At 34.4% G+C, this 23,701-nt stretch overlaps 2 protein-coding genes across 2 annotated transcripts in view; one reads left to right on the top strand and one right to left on the bottom strand.

Annotated features, from left to right (window-relative positions):
- The window catches only part of LOC149078999 (2-amino-3-carboxymuconate-6-semialdehyde decarboxylase-like), a 13,109-nt gene extending 6,664 nt beyond the window's left edge, over positions 1 to 6,445 (top strand). The window contains exons 6-9 of the mRNA XM_089241248.1: positions 197 to 339; positions 1,667 to 1,792; positions 3,106 to 3,204; positions 6,015 to 6,445. Coding sequence (XP_089097374.1) covers positions 197 to 339; positions 1,667 to 1,792; positions 3,106 to 3,204; positions 6,015 to 6,086 — 440 coding nt within the window. The 3' untranslated portion in view covers positions 6,087 to 6,445. The remainder of the gene's footprint in view (positions 1 to 196; positions 340 to 1,666; positions 1,793 to 3,105; positions 3,205 to 6,014) is intronic.
- On the bottom strand, positions 3,701 to 23,701 carry LOC149078998 (GTP-binding protein 10). The gene is made up of 10 exons (XM_089241247.1): positions 23,658 to 23,701; positions 19,931 to 20,130; positions 18,036 to 18,127; positions 13,602 to 13,746; positions 12,173 to 12,246; positions 12,005 to 12,057; positions 9,911 to 10,096; positions 9,489 to 9,612; positions 6,503 to 6,657; positions 3,701 to 3,887 (listed from the first exon to the last, which is right to left on the bottom strand). Exons 1-10 carry the CDS (start codon positions 23,658 to 23,660, stop codon positions 3,756 to 3,758), a joined length of 1,164 nt encoding a protein of 387 aa, XP_089097373.1. The 5' UTR covers positions 23,661 to 23,701; the 3' UTR covers positions 3,701 to 3,755.

The raw sequence follows: 23,701 nt of genomic DNA, 5'->3' as shown, positions 1-23,701 counted from the left end.
TTATAATCATTCTTTTTATTCTAGTTTTCATAACATGGGATAAAAAGATTAAGAGAGAGAAACTCTATCACAGCTCAAAACTTTTCCTTTTTTTAAATATATTTTTCCATGTTCTACTTTAATGCTGAACCAACCTTAAAATTTTTATCTCTTTCTGATTTGTGAAACACCTGACATATAAAGTATTTCTTAACAGGAATGCCACTGGAAACAACAGCAGCAATTTGTAGTGTCCTTTTTGGCGGAGTACTGGAAAGATTTCCTACATTGAAATTTTGTTTCGCTCATGGAGCTGGTGCTTTTCCTTATTTACTTGGCAGAATTCAACATGGACATGCTGTAAGTCTTATAAATTTCATTTAATGAGTGAATAAAATCAAATTATGTCATTATTCACCATCCACAAGTTTTGAAAAATAAATGCAGACATGACTAAAATTTACTTCTGTACAGAAAAAGGACCATAAGCAGAGATAGACTTGAAATAACTGGGGGGGGGGGGCTTAAGAGAGGGTGCAGTCACTCGGGCGGAAAGTCGCGAGAGGCAGCAGCTTACATTTTTATGTAGACACATAAATTCTTAAATTTTGGAATAAAAAAATTCACACGACATCACCCTGCCACTTTTTTTTTTTAGTCATACCTTGACAACGAAAATATTGAGAGGACAGACAGGGCCTGCGCAACACAATCTGTAGCAAAAGGCCTCTGTGTGAAGCTCGTGATGTCACTGAAGAAGGAATCTTACCTATATTGGATATACTACAAAAAAGGTTAAAGATGGCACATGCATCGACCTGCTATATTTAATAGGTATAGGTGAGATGACCTTCTTCAATAACGTCACGAGATTCCCGCGAAGGCCTACTGCTACAGATTGTGTCAGCCTGGGACCCTGTACCCGCAACAAGAATGGACTATATCATACGGGACATGACTTCCTAAATCTAGGTGGTCACGGACAGGACATTTTTGTTCCCCACCCAGCAAATTTTTGGGAGTGGTCAAATGAAGGCAAAGAAAGAATTTGGGTTCCCACTTGTCCATGGCCTAGAGAACCAGAAACTCCCTCACTCTTCTAGTTTCTGCCACAGGAACCTTGGACTAAGTATATTGGTGTTAACAAGGTTCAAATGCATTAAAAAATTTTAGATTAATTAAAAAGTTCAATTCTAAAAGGAAGGAAAATATGGTGGCTCATCAGTACAAGCTGTAATGTGTGAAAGTTATCTGCCACAATTAAAAACGGTGAAATAATTCTGGACCAGAAAAAAACAGGGCAGTTTCTTTAAAAGTGGATTGTACAATCAAGAACATTTTTTGTTGGTTAAAAGTTCAGGTTTATCTCAGAGTCCGCTTAGATAAAATTCTTTCAGCTTCACACCAAGGTTGTCTCATGCGGCAGCGTATGAGGTTTTGCACCTGGGCGGCAGGTGAGCTAGAGCTGCCACTGGAGGGGGGGGGGGGACAAAAAAGAACATAAATCAGTAATCTTCTATCATTAATGGGTGGGGTTGGGAAATTAGTTAAATGGCGGGGGGGGGAGATGATGACGCCTTCCCTCCCCATCCATAAAAGGGATTTGCAATTCAAATTTTCAGAGCTCTTATAAAAATTTTGTTTGTTCTTTTTTCCAATAAGTTTTTTTTAAAACCTTGTTCTGTAGGCAAGACCAGATTTATGTGCAACAGACAATGTTATTCCCCCATCTGGATATCTTGGTAAAATCTATTCAGATTCTCTGGTGCATAACCAAGATGCTCTACAGCTTTTGCTAAAAGTTATGGGTGAGGTAAGTCCAAAAAAAGAAAATAAAGCTTAGCATTTCCATATGAACTTCTTGTGACAATTGAAATCTATTTAGTTCAATCAAAAAATGATTTTTTATAATCCAAATAATATGAATATTTTTTGATTTTTGGTTTGAATATTTTTCAAGTTTCTTTCCTCTTAATTATCAAGAAAATTTTAGAGATTTAGATTCAGAAAAAAAAGCAAACATATTAGTCATCTATCAAAGCCAAAATATAACATATTTATAACTTTTATAATATATATATGCATATATAAGGTGCTCTGTTAATGGACAGACAAACTCAGAGGGTTGTTAGTAGGCATCAAAAGAAACAAAAATTGCAATGGAACATGGTGTCCCAAATCATGTTGAGAGGGTGAAAATCACAAAAAACTCATATTATACAGACGATACTTGAGTAGCAGTTAGTTGTTTGTAGCAATGAGTATTGCCTGTATAAAAGCATACCTGGTATCTTCGAGTGCGTTCAGGAATAGTTTTTAAGTTGTTGTAGACTGCGCAATGACGTCAGCGATCGCCACTTCCAACAACTCTTGTAATAATTAATCAAATGAATCGTTATTATTATACTTTTTGCTGTTACAGCATGACATCGAAACCTGCATGCGTTTTTTTGCACACACACACACACACACACACACACAATTTTCACCCTCTAAACGTGGTTTGCAACACCGTGTTCCATTGCAATTTTTGTTCCTCTTGATGCCCACTATAACAACCCTCTGAGTTTGTCTGTCCAATTTTATAACACCATGTGTATATATGTATATATGCATGTATGTTTAAAGAAGAAAAAAACCTTCTTAAATGTTATTTTCCAAAAACATTTTAGACACCAGAAAATATGACTCCCATTAAATGTACATAATTTCTCTGTTCTTAAAAGATTATTAGGTGTGTTCTTAAACCAATATACAATAATGCATAAAGAATATAATTTGACAAAATTACATCCTATTATTTCGATATTGCATACATACCCTCGAATCCCGTTATAACAAAGACCAAGAGACAGGAGAAATCACATCGTTATAACGAAATTTTGTTATAAAGGAATTCTTCCAGGTTTTTGCATTGTTCCTATGTAAACATATCTGGGAGGATTAGAAAGTAGTTCGTTAAAATGAGATTTTCGCTATAACGGTATTCGACTGTATTTGCTATATCATGCTAAACAATACTTTATAGGTAGTACAGTTGTGACTAACTCATCTCAATCATATACCCATTTGTTCTACTAATTATACATGTATGTGGTATAATATTGCTATTATTTTTAAAATTAGGATAATATTTTAATGGGAAGTGACTACCCGTTTCCGTTGGGAGAGAATTCTCCAGGAAAGCTGATACAAGAAGTACAAGATCTGACCATGACAGAAAAGGTGATAAACATAATTTTAAATTAAACTCAGCTTATTAATTTCCATTCCATATCGCCATAGACGTAATTCACTACCATTTTAGCTCTGAAGCGGTTGTGCCAGCATTTCCTAATATGTAACCCAACTTGTGCACCCATATTGGATGCCATGGGCTAAAGGTATCCAAAAGTAATAGCTTATACTGAGAGAACCACATATCATCTTCCCTTATGCCAGAAACAGTCATGTGCAAATTTTTCCACTTTTTAGGTTTATCAGCTGGTCAGATAACTTATTTAGCTATCTAAGTTTTTCCAGAAATGTGTATATGTATCCACTCTAAAAAAACATTTTACAAAATTTAGGAAAATGACATCCATAGAACAATATCGGTAGAGTAAACATTCAAATGTCCTTTATCAAGGTTTCTGAAATTCACGCATTCATGTTTCTGGCATTGAGGGGGAATGATATGGTGAACATATATTATGAAAGTGCTGCACAGTCTACAGGGCATTGGGCAAAGTTTTTTTTTATCCAAGAATGAGAATATGCACAGTTGACAGTAGTTTTCACATCATTTTGTGCCCATTTGAATCCATTTTCACATCAGTTGCACAATGACTACCCGTGTTTCCCAACTTTGAGACGCAAATGCAAGCAGATCTCCCCGTTAAAATGTCTCTCCAAAGAAAGCAACAGGCCTACAACAGTAAAATCTTCAATCATTGTACTTCACTCACAGTTCGGAAAATAGATGACATCACTATGACAAGCATTACACAGAAACAAACTTCACATTAGGTTCACAACACAGACAAGCACTTTAGACCATGTACCAATTCATTATATATATTTGCAGAGGAATATAGACGAGGTATACGTGTAGTTTAGTGGCCAGCATGTATTTGCACACATAATGAGCATTCCTAAGAAACAAACTTCACATAAGGTTAACAACACATACATGCACGTTCTAACATTTACTAATTCGTTAGGAGTTCCTCAGAAGAACATGGAAAAGGTGTATGTATGGTTTAGTAGTAGATTGCATGTAAAGTTGAGGCATGCAGCATTTTCACTTTGAAAGATGGAAGACAGGTAGCAGCACCAGTATAACACTAAACAAGCATAACTTTGGTAACATAAATACATTAGGGCCATGCATGTGCACACACATAACATATTCCAGCATAGACAAATTTATTAGTAATTACCTAGAGCAGCGGTTCTCAACCGGGGCTTTGTGGCCACTCAAGGGAAAATTTTTAAAAAACAATAAATTTGAAAAAAGTTATAAATATTTTAAATAACATAAATAAATCAGTAACTTTGATGAATAAATAAAAAAAATAGGCCTAGTGGGCTCTGCCATAGAATTTGTAGACCATAAAGGGCTTCGCCAGCCAAAAAAGGTTGAGAATCGCTGCTCTAGAGGAATAAGTAGTCAGTATGAAAGTGTCACAATATGAGGTTCAGTATATGCTTTGGTTAACTGAATTTTCATCAGTGATTTGTGTGAAATACTATGTATGAACAAAGTGGAATGCAGACCCTCCTACATCCACGTCAACAGAGTATCTCGGCAGTAGTTGATTTAATAACACTTCAAATGCTACTAAACAATTTACAAGATATCAAATACAGTTTGAAACTCTGCACAGCCACTAAGGGGTGTGCAGACTGAACTTTCTTAACCTGAAAATAAACTTGAGGAGTTGCCCTCTTTAATGCAACTAAAATTTATAACTAATCATGGATGGGTTCTCTGACTATAAGCCCTTACTTTTGGATACTTCAGCTCAGGCACCCTTTGTAAGCATGTTTTGTGTACAGGTGCTTCTATATACCTTTGAAATCAGAAATGAGAAACTGCATTGGACAACCAGTTCTTCAGCATATACTGTAATTTGAATGTTGTAAGATGCATTGCTTGCTGTGGAAAGAAGTTTTTTGAAGAGGGAAATAAAGACACAACAGATACGGAAAACTGGCTGAGTGAGGAGATATCAATATTTCAGGAAAAGGAAATTCATCATTGCCCTCACGGGGAATCAAATCCTGGTCTCTCTCATTGCTGGATGAGTGTTCTACCAACTAAGCTATGAAGACAGAATTTCCTCTCCTTGAAGCATATGTATATGCTGGATGGCTTCGTACAATGGATGGTGGTAACATTCTGCTAATAGCTCGCAGATGACATCAGGGCCACCAGATGGCGGTATATGATGAAAGACGTCACTCTCTCTTGTTAATATGACAGATACGGAAAACTGGCTGAGTGAGGAGATATCGATGTTCCAAGGAGAGGAAATTCCATCTGTCTTCATATCTTAGTTGGTAGAGCACTCAGGATGAATTTCTTTTCCTGAAACATCGGTATCTCCTCACTCACCCAGTTTTTCATACCAGTCGTATTAACAAGGGAGAGTGACGTCTTTCTTCAGAAATAAAGATAGCATTCACATCCAGAAGTTAGAAAACCACAGAAAACAAACTCCAGCCAACCACCAGCAGAGATTGAACACAGCCATCTTGATATCCACACATCATTCCCATCGACTGAGGACATTAAATCATCTAGCTCATTTAATGAACTATACTTATGTATTTATATATTATGTTATTTATATATTTACTTACATTTTCACAAAAGACCAAAGTATTGATTCGTAAGCAAGATACTTTCCAGTATAAAGTGCATTAAATCAAACAGTTTGAACAAATAAACTGACAACTTGATTAGTATATGCACCAGTCATAATAAATATTGATTATTATCATCTTAAATACTATACAGCTGTGTGTAATAACAAATTATTTTTCTTTAGGAAAAACTACTAGGGAGAAATGCATTGGAATTTTTAGACATGAAGATAGAAAATTTCATATACTCAACATGAAAAGTGATATGCAGACATGATTATTAGTAGGGCAGGGATTGACAAATCAGAAAAAATCAATAGCCAAGCAAGATTTGGCATTTTTGAGGGGAAAATGGTCCAAAATAATGACATTTCTGTGATATGGTGACGCACCAATAACAATTTTTTGATCACCATGGCAGCTCGGCTCCTGGACGTTGTCAAGCCCTGTAACAGGGGAGTATATAACCTATCTGTCAGATATCTGGAGCTGTTCCAATTCAAAGGGAAAAAGAACTGACACAGCACTAAATGCTGTTTTCTGTGAATGTTGTATAAATAGCAAATGAATAATATAATTGAGTAAATAAACTTTTTGTTTTACCAAATGAATCTCATATATACAGAACTGATTCTTCTTTTGAGTCACTTGCATGATTTGAATTATTACTAACCATAAAACTTTTCTCATGATGAATATCAATAATTTTCCGTAGTTTTTCTTGCAATTTTGTAATATTCTTCCTGAATTTTGCAGAAATTGGAATCACTGCATCAAACTTTATTAAATTTTCTGGCCTCATTTGACTTGGGAGATTGGAAATATGCTCTGAAATGTAAAAATACTTGTTGGTGAAAATGAAACAAAAGAGAAAAAATTAATTAACATTTATAAGATTCTAAATTATCAGACTTGAGAAAGTAAAAAATGTATAGTCCCTAGAAAAATTTAGTATGAATTAGAACTTTCATTAAGGAAAAACTCGCAAAAAAATTGGTTGACCCATTGAATTACGCATTTCCTCAGCTCATTATCATCAGTGAATATACAGTCAATGTCTGTTACAATGAGAGCTCACAGTCACAAGAAAATTGCTGTTATAACTGACTTCTTGTTCAAGCGAATTTGAATTTTTTGTTTTGCCAGGTTATAAATAATAGAAAATTCCTGTTATATTTGCACTAGTTATAATACTTGGCACTGCCCAGGGTTTCTTCAATTACTGGCTGCATTGAAAAAGTGACAAACCATCATAAAAGAATATCTAAACTATTATGCATTATGAGGCTTTTCGGATACACGTCACAATCATCATCAGCATCACTTTGAGGGACAAGCACAGGAAGATCCCCATAAAAATCCATATTCAAATTGCCAATTTTACCGTAGAAATGTGGAAATTTTGTAAGGTTTTTTGCCACATCAATGATTTTAAAAACTGAATTGAATTCTGCATTTTCGAAATATTGAGTTTGCTTAGAGATAAGGAGCCCAGAAAATTAAGTGTAAAATATTTAGCCAGACCTACTTTTGAGTTGGATATTCATGCAATAACATTGATTTCAACTTTTTATTTATATCTCTTCAAGTGCGAAAATGAAAATTAATGTCTCTGTATTGTCTTATAATATACAATACATATAGTTTAGGATGTTTTGAAATTAATTATGGGCCCATAAATAACATTGAAGAAATTCCGCTTCTTTATTCAAGCATGTTTTGAAGCAAAAACAGGCATATCAATAACTTGAACTTCGAGAAAATTTTCAAAATACCTAGAGCCCATCAAAAAAAAAAAAAAGATTAATTTTTACGTTCCTTCAATTTAGATTTGTTTCTTTCATGAGTCGAGCAGGAAGTCGCCATATTGGTTACCTTGTATGTCCCTCAAGAAAGAGGGAAATATCCCATGATTCAAAAAGCCTCATACCAGCAGCATTAAAGAAATGACAAACCATTCTAAAGGCATATGCATGTCTTAAACGCATTTCTAGGGAACCATGGTAACCAAAGTAAACATTCTGAAAGTGTCTGTTGAAGCCCAGGAACCATTGTATCCCGACAGTTTTTTGCCCATTTCGGACATTTGTCCTGCTTTGACGAACTTTTAAAATAGGTTTATCATTCAATCTGGGTCCTGTTCGCTATACATGAAAAATTTGTCGACGATCTATCTAAAATTGTAAATTTGTATAGAGAACATACACACACACACACACACACAGAAAATCAATTTTATATATATAGATTATAATTCTCTTTTAGATCACTTTGTTCTAATATTATACCATGAACAGAGCTCTCATCAGGAACTTGATTTTTGTTCTCACAGCAATTGATTCTCTAAGATGTTTTTGGAAATAATTTTGTATTCTCAAAATGATTCAGCTAACCCCAACTTAAAAAATTTAAATTCTCACTGCAGGCTTCATTGACTTGACATTTTTCTGCTAACTGGAAAGCTCTTTTTAGCACGATTTGTCCAGTCATTTGAAAACAACTTATAACTACAGGTTACTGTTAAATAAAGCCTGGTAGAGGTCCCTAACTTACTGGGAGAAACAAAAGTCGAATTAAATCTTCACATATCCAATGTGTACAGTAATAAAGCCCAACAATACGCAAAGGAAATAGAAATGTCACTTTTCTGAGTCCATCCTTCGGAAGTGCCTCAGAGCACTGTTCACCAATATGCATCTAGATGTGATTCATGCATCAAAATTCAATTTTACTCCTCCAAATTCTAGACAATTTTTTTAATAGCATTATTTCTAGGAGATAAAATAAAATACCTCTCTAAAATATCGGAGAGGAGTAAAAAATTACTCTTCAAAATTATATTTTCGGCTAACACTGCCTGAGTAATGTTTACAAGGAGTATATGTGATAAGTGAGTAAATCTGACCTTTTTGGAGATTTTTTTTTTCAATTTTATAGCAAAAGATTCATATTTTTTAACTTGACATAACAAAATATTTTTCTATCTCTTTAACATTAATAATTTGATAACCACTTGCTATAGTGAGGTTTTAGTTATACTTGTACTTGTTATAACAGACTTTCACAGTATTTTCTTTTGTATATTTCTTATATGACCGGCGTCCTTAAATTATGAAGATCACAGTTCTATGGACAATATAAGATACACAGTCATAAATTTCTAATTTTGTGATCCTTCAATATCTCAACACCAATTTTTTAGTCAGATTTGCTCCATCAAGATCCTATGAAGATTCAGAAAGAAATAGTAAGTACTCAAGCTTCTCTCTCTATAAGCAGGTCCACATTATGTGTGTCCGTGTATAAATTGGTCTAAATGTTGGAGAAAAAACAATACGATGCACCACATGCATAGTGTGATTTCACTCTGACATTTTTCATAGGGTATATGGTGTCAGTATGGAACAGTGTTATTATGATCTCCATTATAAGAAAATCAACATAACAAGAATAGAAAACGAAGTACAAATATTTATTTTTTTGAAATTGTAAATTTCTGAATAACCACCCAGTTGGAGATGTAAAATAAAAAAAATAAACATGAAAACTTCGAAATTAAAAAAAAAAATATATATACATATATGTATATATATATACACACACACACATATAAATTAAATTCAGAATAAAAAAAAATATATGCACAAACTTAAATATACCTTTCGGAGAACTTAACATGCTCAACAAGCTTTCCAGTTTGGTAGACGGTTCATCAAGGTCTATCTTGTTGATTGCTAACACTGCAGGTTTCGCACAAAGCTCAACATCATATAGTTCTAATTCCTACCAAGGACAATAAAATTGAATGACAAAATAGAAGTGAAATAATGTAGTGAAACACCTATATAGTAATACTTGAGAGACTGGAGAAACATATATATAAAGGAGTTACAGGATCAGAGAGTAATATTGTTGTATAAGTGATTATCATTATAGAGTGCCAATGTTCGAATCTCTGCCATTGGCCAGGCCTATGTTTAACAAAATTAGCCAATTCACTAAGTGGCTGGCCCCAATCGTGAATTGGTCAATTTCAGGCTTTGGCAATAACAAATACATAAAATAAAATCAAGCAATTTACTTTATTCAGCAGCATAATTGTTTCAAAAGCACTTCGAAATGAATCCTCTGGTTTGAGTCGAAATCCATCAATATCAATGACAAAAAGAAGCATCTTGGTACGAATGCTGTGTTTCAAAAACTTGTGCCCCATTCCATAATTTAAATGAGCTCCTTCAATCAAGCCTGGTAGATCAGCCACACTGATCTAGGAAATAAATTCTAATGAACATGATTGATAAAAGAATCTGAATGCATAATATATTCCTCACAAAACACTATTAAATTTCAGTTATTATTTAGTTATAGTACTTTCAGATTTACAAGAAACAATGAAATTTCAGCAGAGTGAAAACTCAGTCAGAAACTGTCTTTAACACTAGTCACTTCACACATATTTAATATGCCTAGTCAGTGAATATTCTTTGAAAAATATATATATTTCCTAATAATTTATATCTTTGTATAAACTCAAGTGTCATCTAAAAAAATAATCATATCACACTTTTCTTATCATGTAGATTGGATTTCACCTTTTTTATGGTACAAGGTAATGCTCGGTCAACACAGAAATTCTGTTCTCTGGCTTAACCCTTTTTTCTACCACATTATAAAAAAATGAAATAACTATCATGCAAATTTTTTGGTAGGTCATTTTAGTTCTAATTAAAGACAAAAAAAAATCTTTAAAAAAAATTAATTAGTACAAAATAAATTAACCTGGTACTTTCAAGTATCATCAGCACTATATGCTTACAATAAAAAATACAATTCAAATATGTTGAATAATATACAGTTGCATGAAAATCCATCCATGAAAACGGCTGTCACAAGAATAAGCAACACATACTAGATGAACGACAAACTTGGAAGGCTTCGCTGACGTTGGATTCAGGGGAAAGAAGCTAGAATTGTGTCTTTTTGATTGTGCATATATAGTCAAGGCTGTTATCGGAACTGGTTGTGCATGAAGGGGAAGAAAAAATAGGGAGAGAAAGAGCCAGGCGAACAGAGGTCAGAGTGAGCAAAGCCTATGTAGACACCCAAACTGAATTTTATTAAGATATTTAAAAAACTAGTTGTCCTACTCTTCTGCTGTCATCTGGTAATCGTGAAGTAGTTTCGTAGCATTCATACTTCAGAATATCAAACCCAACAACGTATGTAAGGGATGTTATGGGATCAAAAAGAAAGTGGTTTCTTTAAAGCATACCACATTAATAGTCAAAGGGTTAACATGCAAGATTACAAATTGAGATATATACTAGATTGATTTCATTCTTGGTATTTGTATAAGTTAATATTGATTACAAGAGACAAATATGGTTGATACTATGAATTTATACTTGAATATATAATCTGCTTATATCTAGCTAGCTCTAAATTTGTAGTTCATTAAGGCATTCATGTAAGTTTTCTGTTTTAGTACTGTTGGAGGTATTAATTATTTTGTTTTGGTCACTTGCATTGATTGATACTCATTGAGTTGAAAGAAATCTATATTATATGCACGATCAGATTGTTTTGGAGAGAAAACCACTGACAAAAAGTTATTGCATGTAACACCTTTGTATAAAAGACAGGAGCCAAATTTTACGTCTGAAAACCTCTGGCGCGGTAGCCCAGGTCGATAAGATACTCGCCTGAAGTACCAAAGGATGTTTAGAGGTGTCGCAAGATCAATACCCGGTTCGTCCTTGTCAGAAAACTTTCCTGACACAGGGGTACAACAGAAATGGCGACATGACCGCAGATGAAATTGCTGTCGCAGGGAGTCCCCCATCGAGGGATTAGCGCACCAACCTTTCAATGAGTATAAAATACAAGCCTGCCGTTCGGAATCGGCAATAAATTGTAGGTCCCGGTCTAATTAGCCCTTGTGAGCAGAAAAATGACAGTGGTGTGACAGAAATGATCAAACTGAAAACCTCATTTGCTAAGGATTATTTTCACAAAATTAAGTTGTAATAATGTCACATTTACCATTTATAGTAAAATTGATCAGAAATGTTCAACGTTACTGTTTGAAAAAAATGCACAACAAATTATGCATGTTCATTATATTCTTCTCTGGAACTATGAATTGATACAAAAGAAAAGTTAAATATCTACTTACTAATCTGAAGTCATCATATGCCATTACTCCAATATTTGGCTTTATAGTAGTAACTGCAAAGGCAATCAACAATTTGATTACTAGTATGTATATTGAAAATATGACTATATAAGTGTAGTTTCTATAAAATCAAGGAATTTATGATACATTTACAAAATATATACATACAAGGATAACTGGCAATTTTAGGAGAGGCTTTTGAAACAGCTTTCAGCAGTGTAGATTTGCCAGCATTCGGAAATCTTGAAGAAAAGAAAAAGAATGTTTAATGTGTGTATGTGCCGTAACTCTATTCTGTTACAAAATAATTACAGGAAAAGGGTTCACGAATCATTTTACATTCATTAAAAATAAATTATTAATACAGTTGGACTCTCTCAATTATAATGAACTCAAAGGGGGAGCCATCAAATAAAAATATTTAATCTCCACAAATTTGGTTATATCACAGACTGTGATAGGAAATAGTTATAACAATTTGTGACAACACAAGCTACTAAGCTACTAAATAACAATTGAAATACATATACTCATGCATAAATACTCATATTCTGGGAAATTAGATCAGTAATTCTCAACAAGTTGATAGGTTTTGGGCTAAAGAAGAATTATTACTGCTAAACATTTTTATTTAAATCTGGGGTGGATATCTCTAGTGGAATTGATTAGGAACCTTGACCTCAACCACGGAAATAATTTTATAAATAATTTCCAATGTTTTAGGACAGTGGTTCCCAAACGTTTTGAAGTGCCACCCTCTTTTGATCAAAAATGTTATCATGATCCCCTTACATATGCTGACCATGTCTTGGTTTTTCAAGACTTTTTTTTGCCAGTAAATGTGCTGCCCTGAACGAACTTTTTGGAAATATTGTTTTGGTTTTAATCTCAAGACGATATTAACCTTTAACAATATTCAATTTTTTAAAATATTATATAAAATATTTAGTTTTTTGATTTTATTAGTGTTGCTTATGGAAGATGGAAGTGTAGCAAGGTGCATGGTCCTTGATTTTTGTACACAGGGTGATTAAAAAAGAATCATCTGATTTCAAAATGGTTCTACACCTGAAATCGACCATTAACAAAAACTGTTCATAAAACATAGACATTTTCCCACTTACATTCACATATATTACTTATTCCGTGTTTTTTATTTTTAAGAAATGTACAATTTTGAAATCAAATGATTCTCTTTGAGTCACCCTGTATAAGTATTACCTTGATATATTGGTTATTGTTACAAGTGGAGTTTTATAAAATTACATTGTATGATACATGCTAATTATCTCAGCTTAGTATAGGCATTTTTTAGTTTTGACATATTTTTAAAACAAAAATGAACTTCTTTTTGGACATTTCTATTTTGGAAAATCTATTTGAAAAATTCTCTCGCACCCTCCCAGTTCACTGATGCGACCCTGGGGTCACATCTCGACCCACACTTTAGGAACCACTGCTTTAGGAATACTTATAAACAAATTAATGTAAGTTTTCTCTGAAATGACAAGAATTTGGCAGCAGATCTCGTCTTGCCTTATCATTCATATATGAAAATTCAACTTTGCGTACTTCAAATTAAAAAAAAAATACTCACCCAATCAGACCTATGTCAGCTATTAACTTCAGATCCAACGTGACAGATACAGACTGTCCTTTCTGGCCTATATAATCATTCATTGGACCCCCGCCACATCCCCCTCTAGCAACAAGAACCCGATCTCCAGGCAGGTTAAGATCACCTTAAACAACAACAATATATATAAGAATTAATATAAATATTTGAAATCACAAAAGAATATATGATATATTGATGTTGCATTTAACAAATCATTGTGGTATAGACTATATATATAGGAAACAACTTTTTAGGTCATTTCCAATTAAAATAGTAAATGCCACCTTAAAAAATGAAAAGATTACCATGATTTTTTTTAACGCAGCCAACTACACTCATGTCCATAAATTAAGGATAATGCCAGCTCCGGCAAATAAAGGTTCAGAAACAAAACAAATGTTACTTATTCATAAAGCCCATTTATTAAACAAAAGATAAAGAGCAAAAACGATGGTGTATGTATGATACCATTCATAAAAACTACGATTTTCGCTCCCTGGAGCAATTGTAAAAAATATCTCCTTTACAAAAACTTACTATTACATGGTTGGTATGATGGTTAATACATTGTATGTCTCCCATGCGATGAAATACAGTCCGTACAACGCCTAGGCATGCTGAGTATCAAATTATCGATCTGATCTTGGGGAAGATCACTCCACTCAGCAAGGAATGCTCTCCAAAGTTCCTGTACACATGTAGTAGGTGGTGGACGGGCTGCAACTCGTCTGCCAAGCATGTCCCACACATGCTCTATCGTATTCAAGTCAGGTGAGAATGCTGGCCATTCCATACGGGTTATATCCTCAGATTCAAGGCATTCGTTTAAGATGTTTGCTCGGTGAGGACGGGCGTTGTCATCCATAAACACAAATTCTGCGCCCATGGCACCCCTAAACAAACGTACATGTTGTTCCAGAATGATGTCCCGATAAATTTGGGCTTTCATGGTTCCGGTTTGAACATGCAGATCTGTTCTGGAACCCCACAAACGAGCAATGTTGCACCACCGTAACGGTGTCGTTCAATGATGTTGTCTTGATTGTAACGGGTACCTGGCATTCTCCATATGAAAGTCCGACATGAATCAGACTGCAAGCTAAACCTGGACTCATTGGAAAACATCACACAAGCCCACTGTGATGATGTCCACATTGCATGTTCTCTACTCCAGGCTAATCGCTGCCGACAGTGAGTTGCCATGAGCGGAACACATCTGACAGGCCTGCGAGCATATAGACCAATATCTCCCAAACGTCTGTACACGGTTTGCCTTGAAACTGTGGTACCCGTGGCTGCAGATAGCTGACGAGACAGGTCAGATGCTGTGCTCCGTCTGCTTCTTTTGGCAGTTACTGCCAAATACCGGTCTTCATTCGGCGTTGTAACTCGGGGGGCGACCTGTACTGTAACATCTACTGACATTTCCGTTATCTTGGAATCGTTGCCAAAGCCTAGAGATGACACTTTGGGCAATTCCAAGTTCCTCGGATACTTCCATCTGAGTATGCCTACATTCCAGGTGGCCGATCACGTAAAAAATCATCCACATGAGTCCTCTGTGTCATAACTATTCGCTTATGGCACTGAGCGACTTACAGAACTCTTGTGAACAATTTTACTTCTTTGCCACCTTTCCTTATATACCCCTCTTACACTCTCGTCATTGTGACATACTATCGGCATTCTTGCAGATGTGTGTGATAATTCTACAGGTGAAATTTTTACTTTAGATTTCGATTTCCGTGTGATTCTGAATTATCCTTAATTTATGGACATGAGTGTAGAAAATAAGGGACATTTCCTTTTATTCAAATCTTTTTTTTTGTCCCCCTGAATTTTCTGCATGCGAAAGCTAATCACACTGGGACTTACAATTTACTGTCAATTCTGAACGGCAATTTTTTTTTATACTCATTGAGAGGTTGGTGCACTAACCCCTTGATGTGGGACTCTCTGTGGCAGCAATTTTTTTTGTGGTCATGTCAGCATTTCTGTTGTACCCTAGTGTGAGGAAAGTTTCTGACAAGGACGAACCAGGTATCAAACTTGTCTCAGAGAAAAGTTTCTGATTAAGATAGTATATACCACCTTAAAAAATGAAAAGATTTCAGGAAAGTTTCTGACAAGGATAAACCAGGTATCCTTTGGTAGTTTAGGGAAGTATCTTATCAGACCTGGGCTACCCCGCCTGAGAGACATTTCCAGTTGGATGAAAATTTGATAGTTTTGTGACATCGATTAAGTGCAAAATCATCTCAACATCTATAGCATATTTAGGGAATGAAACACTTATTACAGGCATTGAGCAGTTAGAAGAAAAACTGAGCAATATTCAGCAGAGTCTTTAAAATATGGTATGTATAACAAACGTTTATAACAATAAAGTTGTCTGTATACTATAATTTTCTCTGAAATGGTCAGGATATTGTCAAGTTTTCTCGACATTGAAAATGATTTCTTTTAAGCAAAATTTGCGTGCAACAAATTTCTAGATTGAATGAAGTGAATTTATAATACGGACACTCAATTGTATTTGTTATCTTATTTTCAATGTCAATATAGCAGATACAATATGTGCTGCACTCCTAAAAAAGAATGACCTACTCAAATTTTCAAATTCAATTCGAGCTATAGAAAGTTTACATTGTAACTTGACAACTTGAAGGACCGTTAAAAAATCCTAAGGAATGAGGAACAGTTGAAATCTATTTAAAAAAAACAAGAATAAAAACAGACATAAAGAGCTATTGTGAGATTATATATTGATACCTTGGCTAAGATAATTCATTCCAGATTCGTTAGCAGAATCTTTCAAATGAAATGAAATGATTCAAAATTTTTTAAAAAGAGAAGTGAGGGTACATCCGGAAAACGATTCCGATTGATTGGGTTGAAGTGACAGTAGTTCGGACGGTGATTTGTGCTAAAATTCAGCTCTCGAAGCATCCGTTTTATGGTAGCACGTGCATTCAAATCAATGAAAATGTTAGTTAGGTGAATTCATATTCGTTAGCCGAGGAAAAAATCTTTGTTGGCCGAAACATTCGTAAGCAGAGGTGTTCGTTAACCGAGATACAAAGTAAAGGTATCACTGTATAGAGGTTTTATTATTGTGGCCACATCATAATTAATAAATTAAATTAGGGATGAGACAAATAGTGATTTGGCCAAATAACCAAATATTCAGCTAACGTTTTGACCAAATATCAAATATTTGGTGGCTTTATATCAATTTCCTTAAACTTCATCACAATTACAAATGAAATTGATTTTTTTAATTGAAAATGAAAATATTGAAAAATTTAACTGATTGATACTTAATTTTAATTATGCAATTAATTATTTAAGTATTAAAAAACTGATAATTGAAAGATTTTTATTGACATGATACTGACAATCAAATTTAACCATGATCCAGTTAACACTAGTTATAACGACCCCATGCTATAGCAACAATTTTATTATAACGACCAGTAGGATAAATCCCAAATGTTTTCATATAATGAATAACCCACATGTTTTTCCATTCAATGTAATGACCTTCCAATATAATGTCCATTTTTGACAGGACATTATATTGGACGTTATCATGGGCATGGACTGTATATTATATTTTAATATTACTTACAGAATAAATTTTTTTCAACACTTGTTACCAATTTTAAATCAAATTCAGAAAAAGTCTCAACCATTATTTACTCCTAACTAGTAATGCATCATAAAATTTACGACTTATTTTCCTCTTCAGATGTTTTTGCTCCCTTTGCCCCTCTCTCTCTGTAGCTCAATACGTATCTTGTCTAGATACAGCCTCCAGTTAGTGAACTTGTGTACAATTCATGCTCACTTTCATCTTATTGCAGTAGGATTCTACTTTCAGTTCCATGTTTTCCTTATGCTAGAAATTCACCTTGACATAACCTCTTTCGCAGAGAAGGACATACACCACACAATAAAATATAATCAGTAAATTTTTGATTCACGGGAAAAATTATAACTGATATACAGAGGCAGATTTAACGGCGGGCGCACGCCCAGGGCCCTGCCTTCTAAAGGGCCCCGAAAATTAAAACTCCACTTTTTTTAATTTAAGGGGCCCAATATTTTCTTTGCGCCCGGGCCTCGGCCGACTTTAATCCGCTACTGTTGATATAATTTTTTTAAATTAGTTTAGAGTAATAGTTTAGAGTACATAGAGTTGGACAGATATTCTGCCAAACCAAATATTCGGCAAAAGGGCCAAATACTGAATAGCCGACGAATATTTGTCCCATCTCTAATTAAAATTATGGATAGTATGGAAATAAATGAAAATGTCATGCCTTAACATTTTATCATATCTACACTTTTTAAAGTAATTATCAAAAACAATCTATAGCCATAAAAATTTCCAAATGAAACTAACAATACCTAGCACTCTTCTAGAGTCTGTTACAAGAGATACTCCGATCGGACATTCAACTGTCAAATCACTACCAGGATTTCCTAAAACTCTATGCCTACTACATATACAAAAGAAACACATAAAGTAAATTAAAAATTTAAATCTAAAAAGCATAGGAAAATTTAGTACTAGTCGGTTATTGAGACAACTGCACAAAAAAAAAACAACAACAAAAAGAAACTGGCAATGAATGAACCAGCCGAGCCTTCCGTTTCAAGCTTGAAAACACATGTCACTGCTTGAACCACAAACACACATAGAAGTTCCAGGCTGCCATCAAAAGTGTTTCAAATTACACTCATTTGAAAAAGTATGTCAATGGTCATCTCGATATTCGACAAGTACCAAAAACTTTAAAAATATGATCATGTCATGAATAGGCTAATTTTTTTCTTAGTATTTTTAATATTTAAAATTTCTTTTAACCCTTTAAGTGGCATTGATGAGATATCTTGCCTCCTTAAGATCCTCTTACTTTAACATTGACAGGCATAGATATTTTGTAAAAATGATTTCTCAAAGTTACATTTTCCCAAAAAACTTCTTTGCACCTGCTGAAAACAGGAAGAAAGCCTACTTTATGAAAAAAAAAAGCAGTTTAGAGGAGGTTTAGTGATTTTTGCTGTGCTGTTTAAAGGGTAAATTACTCACAGAATTGTATAATCCATTTTTCCTTTGCTCAATTTTGTCAATCTAAAGCCTATTTTGTTTCTTATCCTTGACTTTTGAAGTTTCGAAATGTCACAAATGCTTTTGTATTTCTTGGTTTCTCCCCATTACAATAATTCTAGTGCATTGGCACTTCACAAAATATTTCCACACACTTGGACCAGTTGTCATATAATCCATTTGACAGATCACAAAATAGTGTCTCAGACAAAATGCTCATAATCTAGGAGCATGGGCGGAGATACAGGGTGTGGGGTGGCATTCCCCCCCCCCCCAGCGTCAAAGGTGGAGTCGACTGATCTAATGTATATATGAGCTGACATCATCATCGTGCCCCCCAGCAATAACGACCTTGCCCCCCCAGACTTCCAAGTCAATCTCTGGCTATGTCTAGGAGTGTCACACCTCTTAGCTGGAACATTTAAAGTAGGAATGTACGGCTATGTCTCTCTCTGTGTGGCTAGTCTGACCCACATTTATTTTGAAATTATATTTAAAATATTATACAGTAAAATATAATTCATGTTTTCCTGCCACGAGGTGCTTCCAAGGGCAGAGGTTGGTGGGCAAGTTTTTTTCTTTTGAATGGTTTTTGGCTTGATAACCAATCTAAGTGAGATACCCAGTCAACCAAAGTTTACTTTTTGTGGGTTATAGAACTTCAAGGCAAGAATGTGAGCAGGTTTTTCATTTAAAAAAAGTCTCTCCACAGAAAGCAGGCAAGCCCACAGCAAAATAGGTATTTGCGAAACAGGTTATGATTTACAAGACATGCAACAGAACGACAACTCATGAGGACCCATTTCACATTGTTGCATTAGAGACTCGCCCACATCCCAGAGTCTCATACAGCAGTAGGCATGAAACATTGTGTAGGTTTGTTGGATCATCGCATAGTTTACACGACAGACAAATTTTCCCCAAATTATTTGGCTCTTGGAAAGGACATTTGCTTCCATCAGTATCCACACCTGTATGGCAGAAAGATGTGGCGAGATGATGTTCCAACCAAAGTGTGGGAGAAGAAAAAAGCAGAGTCCGGAATATTTATTAATTAAATTATTCTCTAAGAATGTGTACAGTGGACTGATAATTAGAATGGCTTCATAGGTCAACTTTTTTTTGTTATTGAATTTCATAAAAACCAAAAGAAAAAATTTCAAGCAACATTAATCATTATATTTATTCATACCAACTATTATCTCCTTGGCCAGCAATAAACCTCTTTGATGGAAACTTCAGTTTCAATTTTTTCAAGGTGCATTTGTTACTGGCTTTAACATATACATCACCACCTTTACCGCCAACTCCTCCATATCTCGGTAGGCCATTTCCACCTCTTCCACCTTTGCAATATATTCTAATGGAGTCTAGAAATGTTCTTTGTATTTTCTACAATGAAATATTAAATACATCAATCCTTAAGTAACTTGAAAAATAATCAACCGACAAAATGAAAACTAAGATATACAGGGTGGGCAAAAAGTCAGTAGAAAATTTAAAAATTCATTAAACCGGAAAAATTACCGAAATAAAACACGGTTTGCAGAGTTAGCATTGCTAGGTCACAGGAATTTAAGACAAGAAAAAAAACCCTCAAAAAACAGACAGGTGACCCTGGTACGAGTGACTTCGGTGGAAATATGAAATGAGATGGTTATAAGAAATTGCGCTCCTAATCCACAAACAGTTCGCCGTTGTAAACCAAGTGTGTGGACCAGCTCACTCTGCCGTTGCTGGGTTTGTAACTCGTCTGCAATGTGTTATTCCCGGCGGTGGTGGTCATGTGGAACACATACTGCTGTAATAAACAATTTGGAGGCATTATGTTTGTTATTTGCATATCTTTTCTTTGACAAAAATTGTATGTCAGCGCCACCTATCGGCTGTTTTTGAGTTATTTTTTTCCTGTCTTAAAAAAAGTCCTGTGACTTAGCTATGCTAACCCGGCAAACTTTTTTTTATTTTGGTTATTTTTCCAGTTTTTATGAATTTTTAAAGTTTCTACAGACCATGTGTAATTGAGTAAGCTAAATAATATTAATGATCATTCCTTTAATTAAAGAATTCAAATACAGGGTGATTCAGAAAAGATGGGAAAAACTTTAAGAGGTGATAATAGACACCAATACAAACAATTGTCATCAAAGAATGCGTGGGTATAACATGAAACGAAAATGTGCAAGCTCGTTTCGCAAACCTTAAAATGCATTCCTGTTGAAATTTATCAGGAGAAAAAGAACACCATGCATGCAAATATAACCTGGGGAAAAACCATGCAAATCTGCATCACAGTGAATAAAATGCGCGGACGCCAGCCCTGTAAAGTTATTCTAGCGTGCAACCGTTCTAACAGTTGTAACATACAGGATAATGGCGCACTTTAGTAATAATGAAAAAGCAGACATGCATTTCATTTACGGAGCTGCAAATGGAAGTACCACAGAGGCAGCAATGTACAGTGAGCATTTTCCCCACAGGCGGTTGTCCAATACGAAAACATTTGCACACTTGAAACAGGAAATGTTCAAGACCACAGGCCTCTACTGAGCCAGCATAGAATGCATGAACGAAAGGGAAAATGTTGAAATACTGTTCACAGAGCACTGAAGAAATTGGAGTTTAATGTCTGTTGTGTTTGGATTGTTCCAGAATTGAAAACTCCAGATCAGACAAAATGTCAGAATTTCAGAATTTGGTGCACCAAAAATCCACACGTCTATCATGAAAAGCCTTTGCATTTTATCAAAATCGGTGTGTGGTGCTCAATCTCACACCGAAGTGAAATTGTGTGTATATATTGAAAGTTTGGTTTTTTTTTTAAAGAAACGGTGGATGGGAAACTGCATAGGGATATTATCTTGTAATTCATCTCACTGTTGGATGAAAATGAACTTTTTTGCTTTTTGCAATCTGCCATACATCTAATGAGACAATGGATTTCTCCACACATTTTTCGATGACTACCTCATTTTAAAAGGATTGTGGTCACTAAGATCACCTGACCTGTCATCCCCTGATTTTTTCCTGTGGGGACACCTGAAGACAAATGCACATAAATAATCCCCATTTCACTGATTAACTAAAAAAACATTCAATCAAAGATTGAAAAAGTGAATGCCCTGAGAAAAGTGGCCAGAAATCAGGCAAAAAGAATGCAGACTTGCATTTACACAAAAAGTTAACAATTTGAATGCGTTGTAAAATTTTGAAACAAACTTTGTTTTTGTAATCACAAATGTTGTCTTATTCAAATTATATAGATTTTTTAATTCTAGATAGAATTTTAAAAATAAAATATTTTAGAATGGGTTACATGGTAAATATCATGTTTTTTTATAGCTCAAATGTGTCGAGACGTAATATGACACCCAAAAAGTGGCGGGGGGAGGTCATGTCCAGGTCTAAAAGAAATGCAGTTGATGGATTTATGTGGAGCCATAGCAGTTGAACCTTTGCTAAAAGATATATGAGTAATAAAACAGATGCATCTTCGCAAGGGAATCGAAAATCGAAGAAGAAAGAAGTGATGGGATGCAGCTTTGCAAAACATGACAAAGATAATAGTAATAATAATTTTAGACCTTGAAATATAATTGTTCAACTCCATCTAGTGATGAGATAATAAAGTAGAAGGATGGCTGTACAGATGAGAGCACATGTATGACAAATTATTTTGTCATATCTATGTGAAAAAGACAGAAAAGTCTGTGTGTCTGCAAATGCCATCATAGACACCACCATTAAGTATGGCAGCAACGACAATTGCTGTTGTAACCACTTGACTGTTTAAATCTATGAGATCAGCCATAACGCTGAAAAAAAAGGAAATATCATGAAAAAACAGCACAGGAAAAAGCAAAACCAGCTTTCAGCAAAGTGGATCAGCAAAACAAAATGGCAACAATAAGCTGGAAAAAAAATTTGGTGCATTGACAACATCTATGTTTTAGATCCTGGATGAATAATGGCAACATATCGCTGCTTTTGCACATACGAAAATTTGTCAACAAAACGTTATACCGTATATTGGGAAATGGCTGAGTTGCATGATTTTTGGATCACCCTCTATAAAATTCAAATAGCCCTACATACACACATAATACAGTAAAACCTGTGTATAATGATACTGATATATTAAAAAATATTGTTATAGACAGGCTATCATTATAGACACGTTAAGCATTTGCGTTATTTCTTATCGAATACGAATTCCGCTGGGACAGAAGAAAATATTGTTGTAGGCAGGTTTATTATTACAGACAGCATTGTTATACACAGGTTTCACTGTAACAACACTTTGTAGTCTCAAGGGACTGAAAAGTCCTTCCAGTATACTTAAAGGAATTACTTTGTATAATATTTTTTAGCATTATTTTACTTATTAAATATGTTTCAATGTTTCCCTTCGTATATGTTTCAATAAACCTTCAGAATTGAATTACTTATCATGAAGCTCAATACAATATATACATCATTTATATTTTTTATTACTGTATTCTGTTTAACACTGTTTTTATTTACTCTTGCAATACATCCATCAATGGTAATGGATTTCGTAATCTATGCTTCTACCGAATTTAATTATTATAGAATTTTTGTTTTTATTATCATTAAGTTTATTTTTAGTGCGAAAAATGTTTAATTTCTAGGGGCAATGTAGGTCTTTTTATATAATGTTTTACTAGATTTCAGCACTTTATTAACTTGACAATATCTATTTGTAGTTCTATTTTGATTTTTCGTTAAATATCTTTCATTTATTCAAAAGCATTTATTTGAGTGAACGAATTTTAAAAATGTAAAACTCTTAAAACAACAGGAGCAACATATTGTATATTTTATTTCATTTCAAAACTTATCTTAAAGTATGAAAAGTGAAATAGAAGATCAATTTCAAATGCTTGAAAAAATTTTACCATTGTTTACGGTTTTGGCCAAAATGTAAATATAGACGACTTTG

This window comes from Pholcus phalangioides, unplaced genomic scaffold, assembly GCF_987345545.1.
Source record: "Pholcus phalangioides strain wild (caught in Gottingen) unplaced genomic scaffold, Ppha-v1.0 ptg000013l_1, whole genome shotgun sequence".
In the NCBI taxonomy this organism is placed as follows: domain Eukaryota; kingdom Metazoa; phylum Arthropoda; class Arachnida; order Araneae; family Pholcidae; genus Pholcus; species Pholcus phalangioides.
This window is presented reverse-complemented; position numbering and strand designations above follow the sequence as displayed.

Excerpts from the sequence above, each read along its gene's own strand:
- LOC149078998 (XM_089241247.1), bottom strand. Across the intron at positions 13,747-18,035 it reads AGACTCTAGAAGAGTGCTAG|GTGATCTTAACCTGCCTGGA; the intron begins GTATTGTTAGTT and ends TTGTTGTTTAAG. Across the intron at positions 10,097-12,004 it reads CATATGATGACTTCAGATTA|ATCAGTGTGGCTGATCTACC; the intron begins GTAAGTAGATAT and ends TTTATTTCCTAG.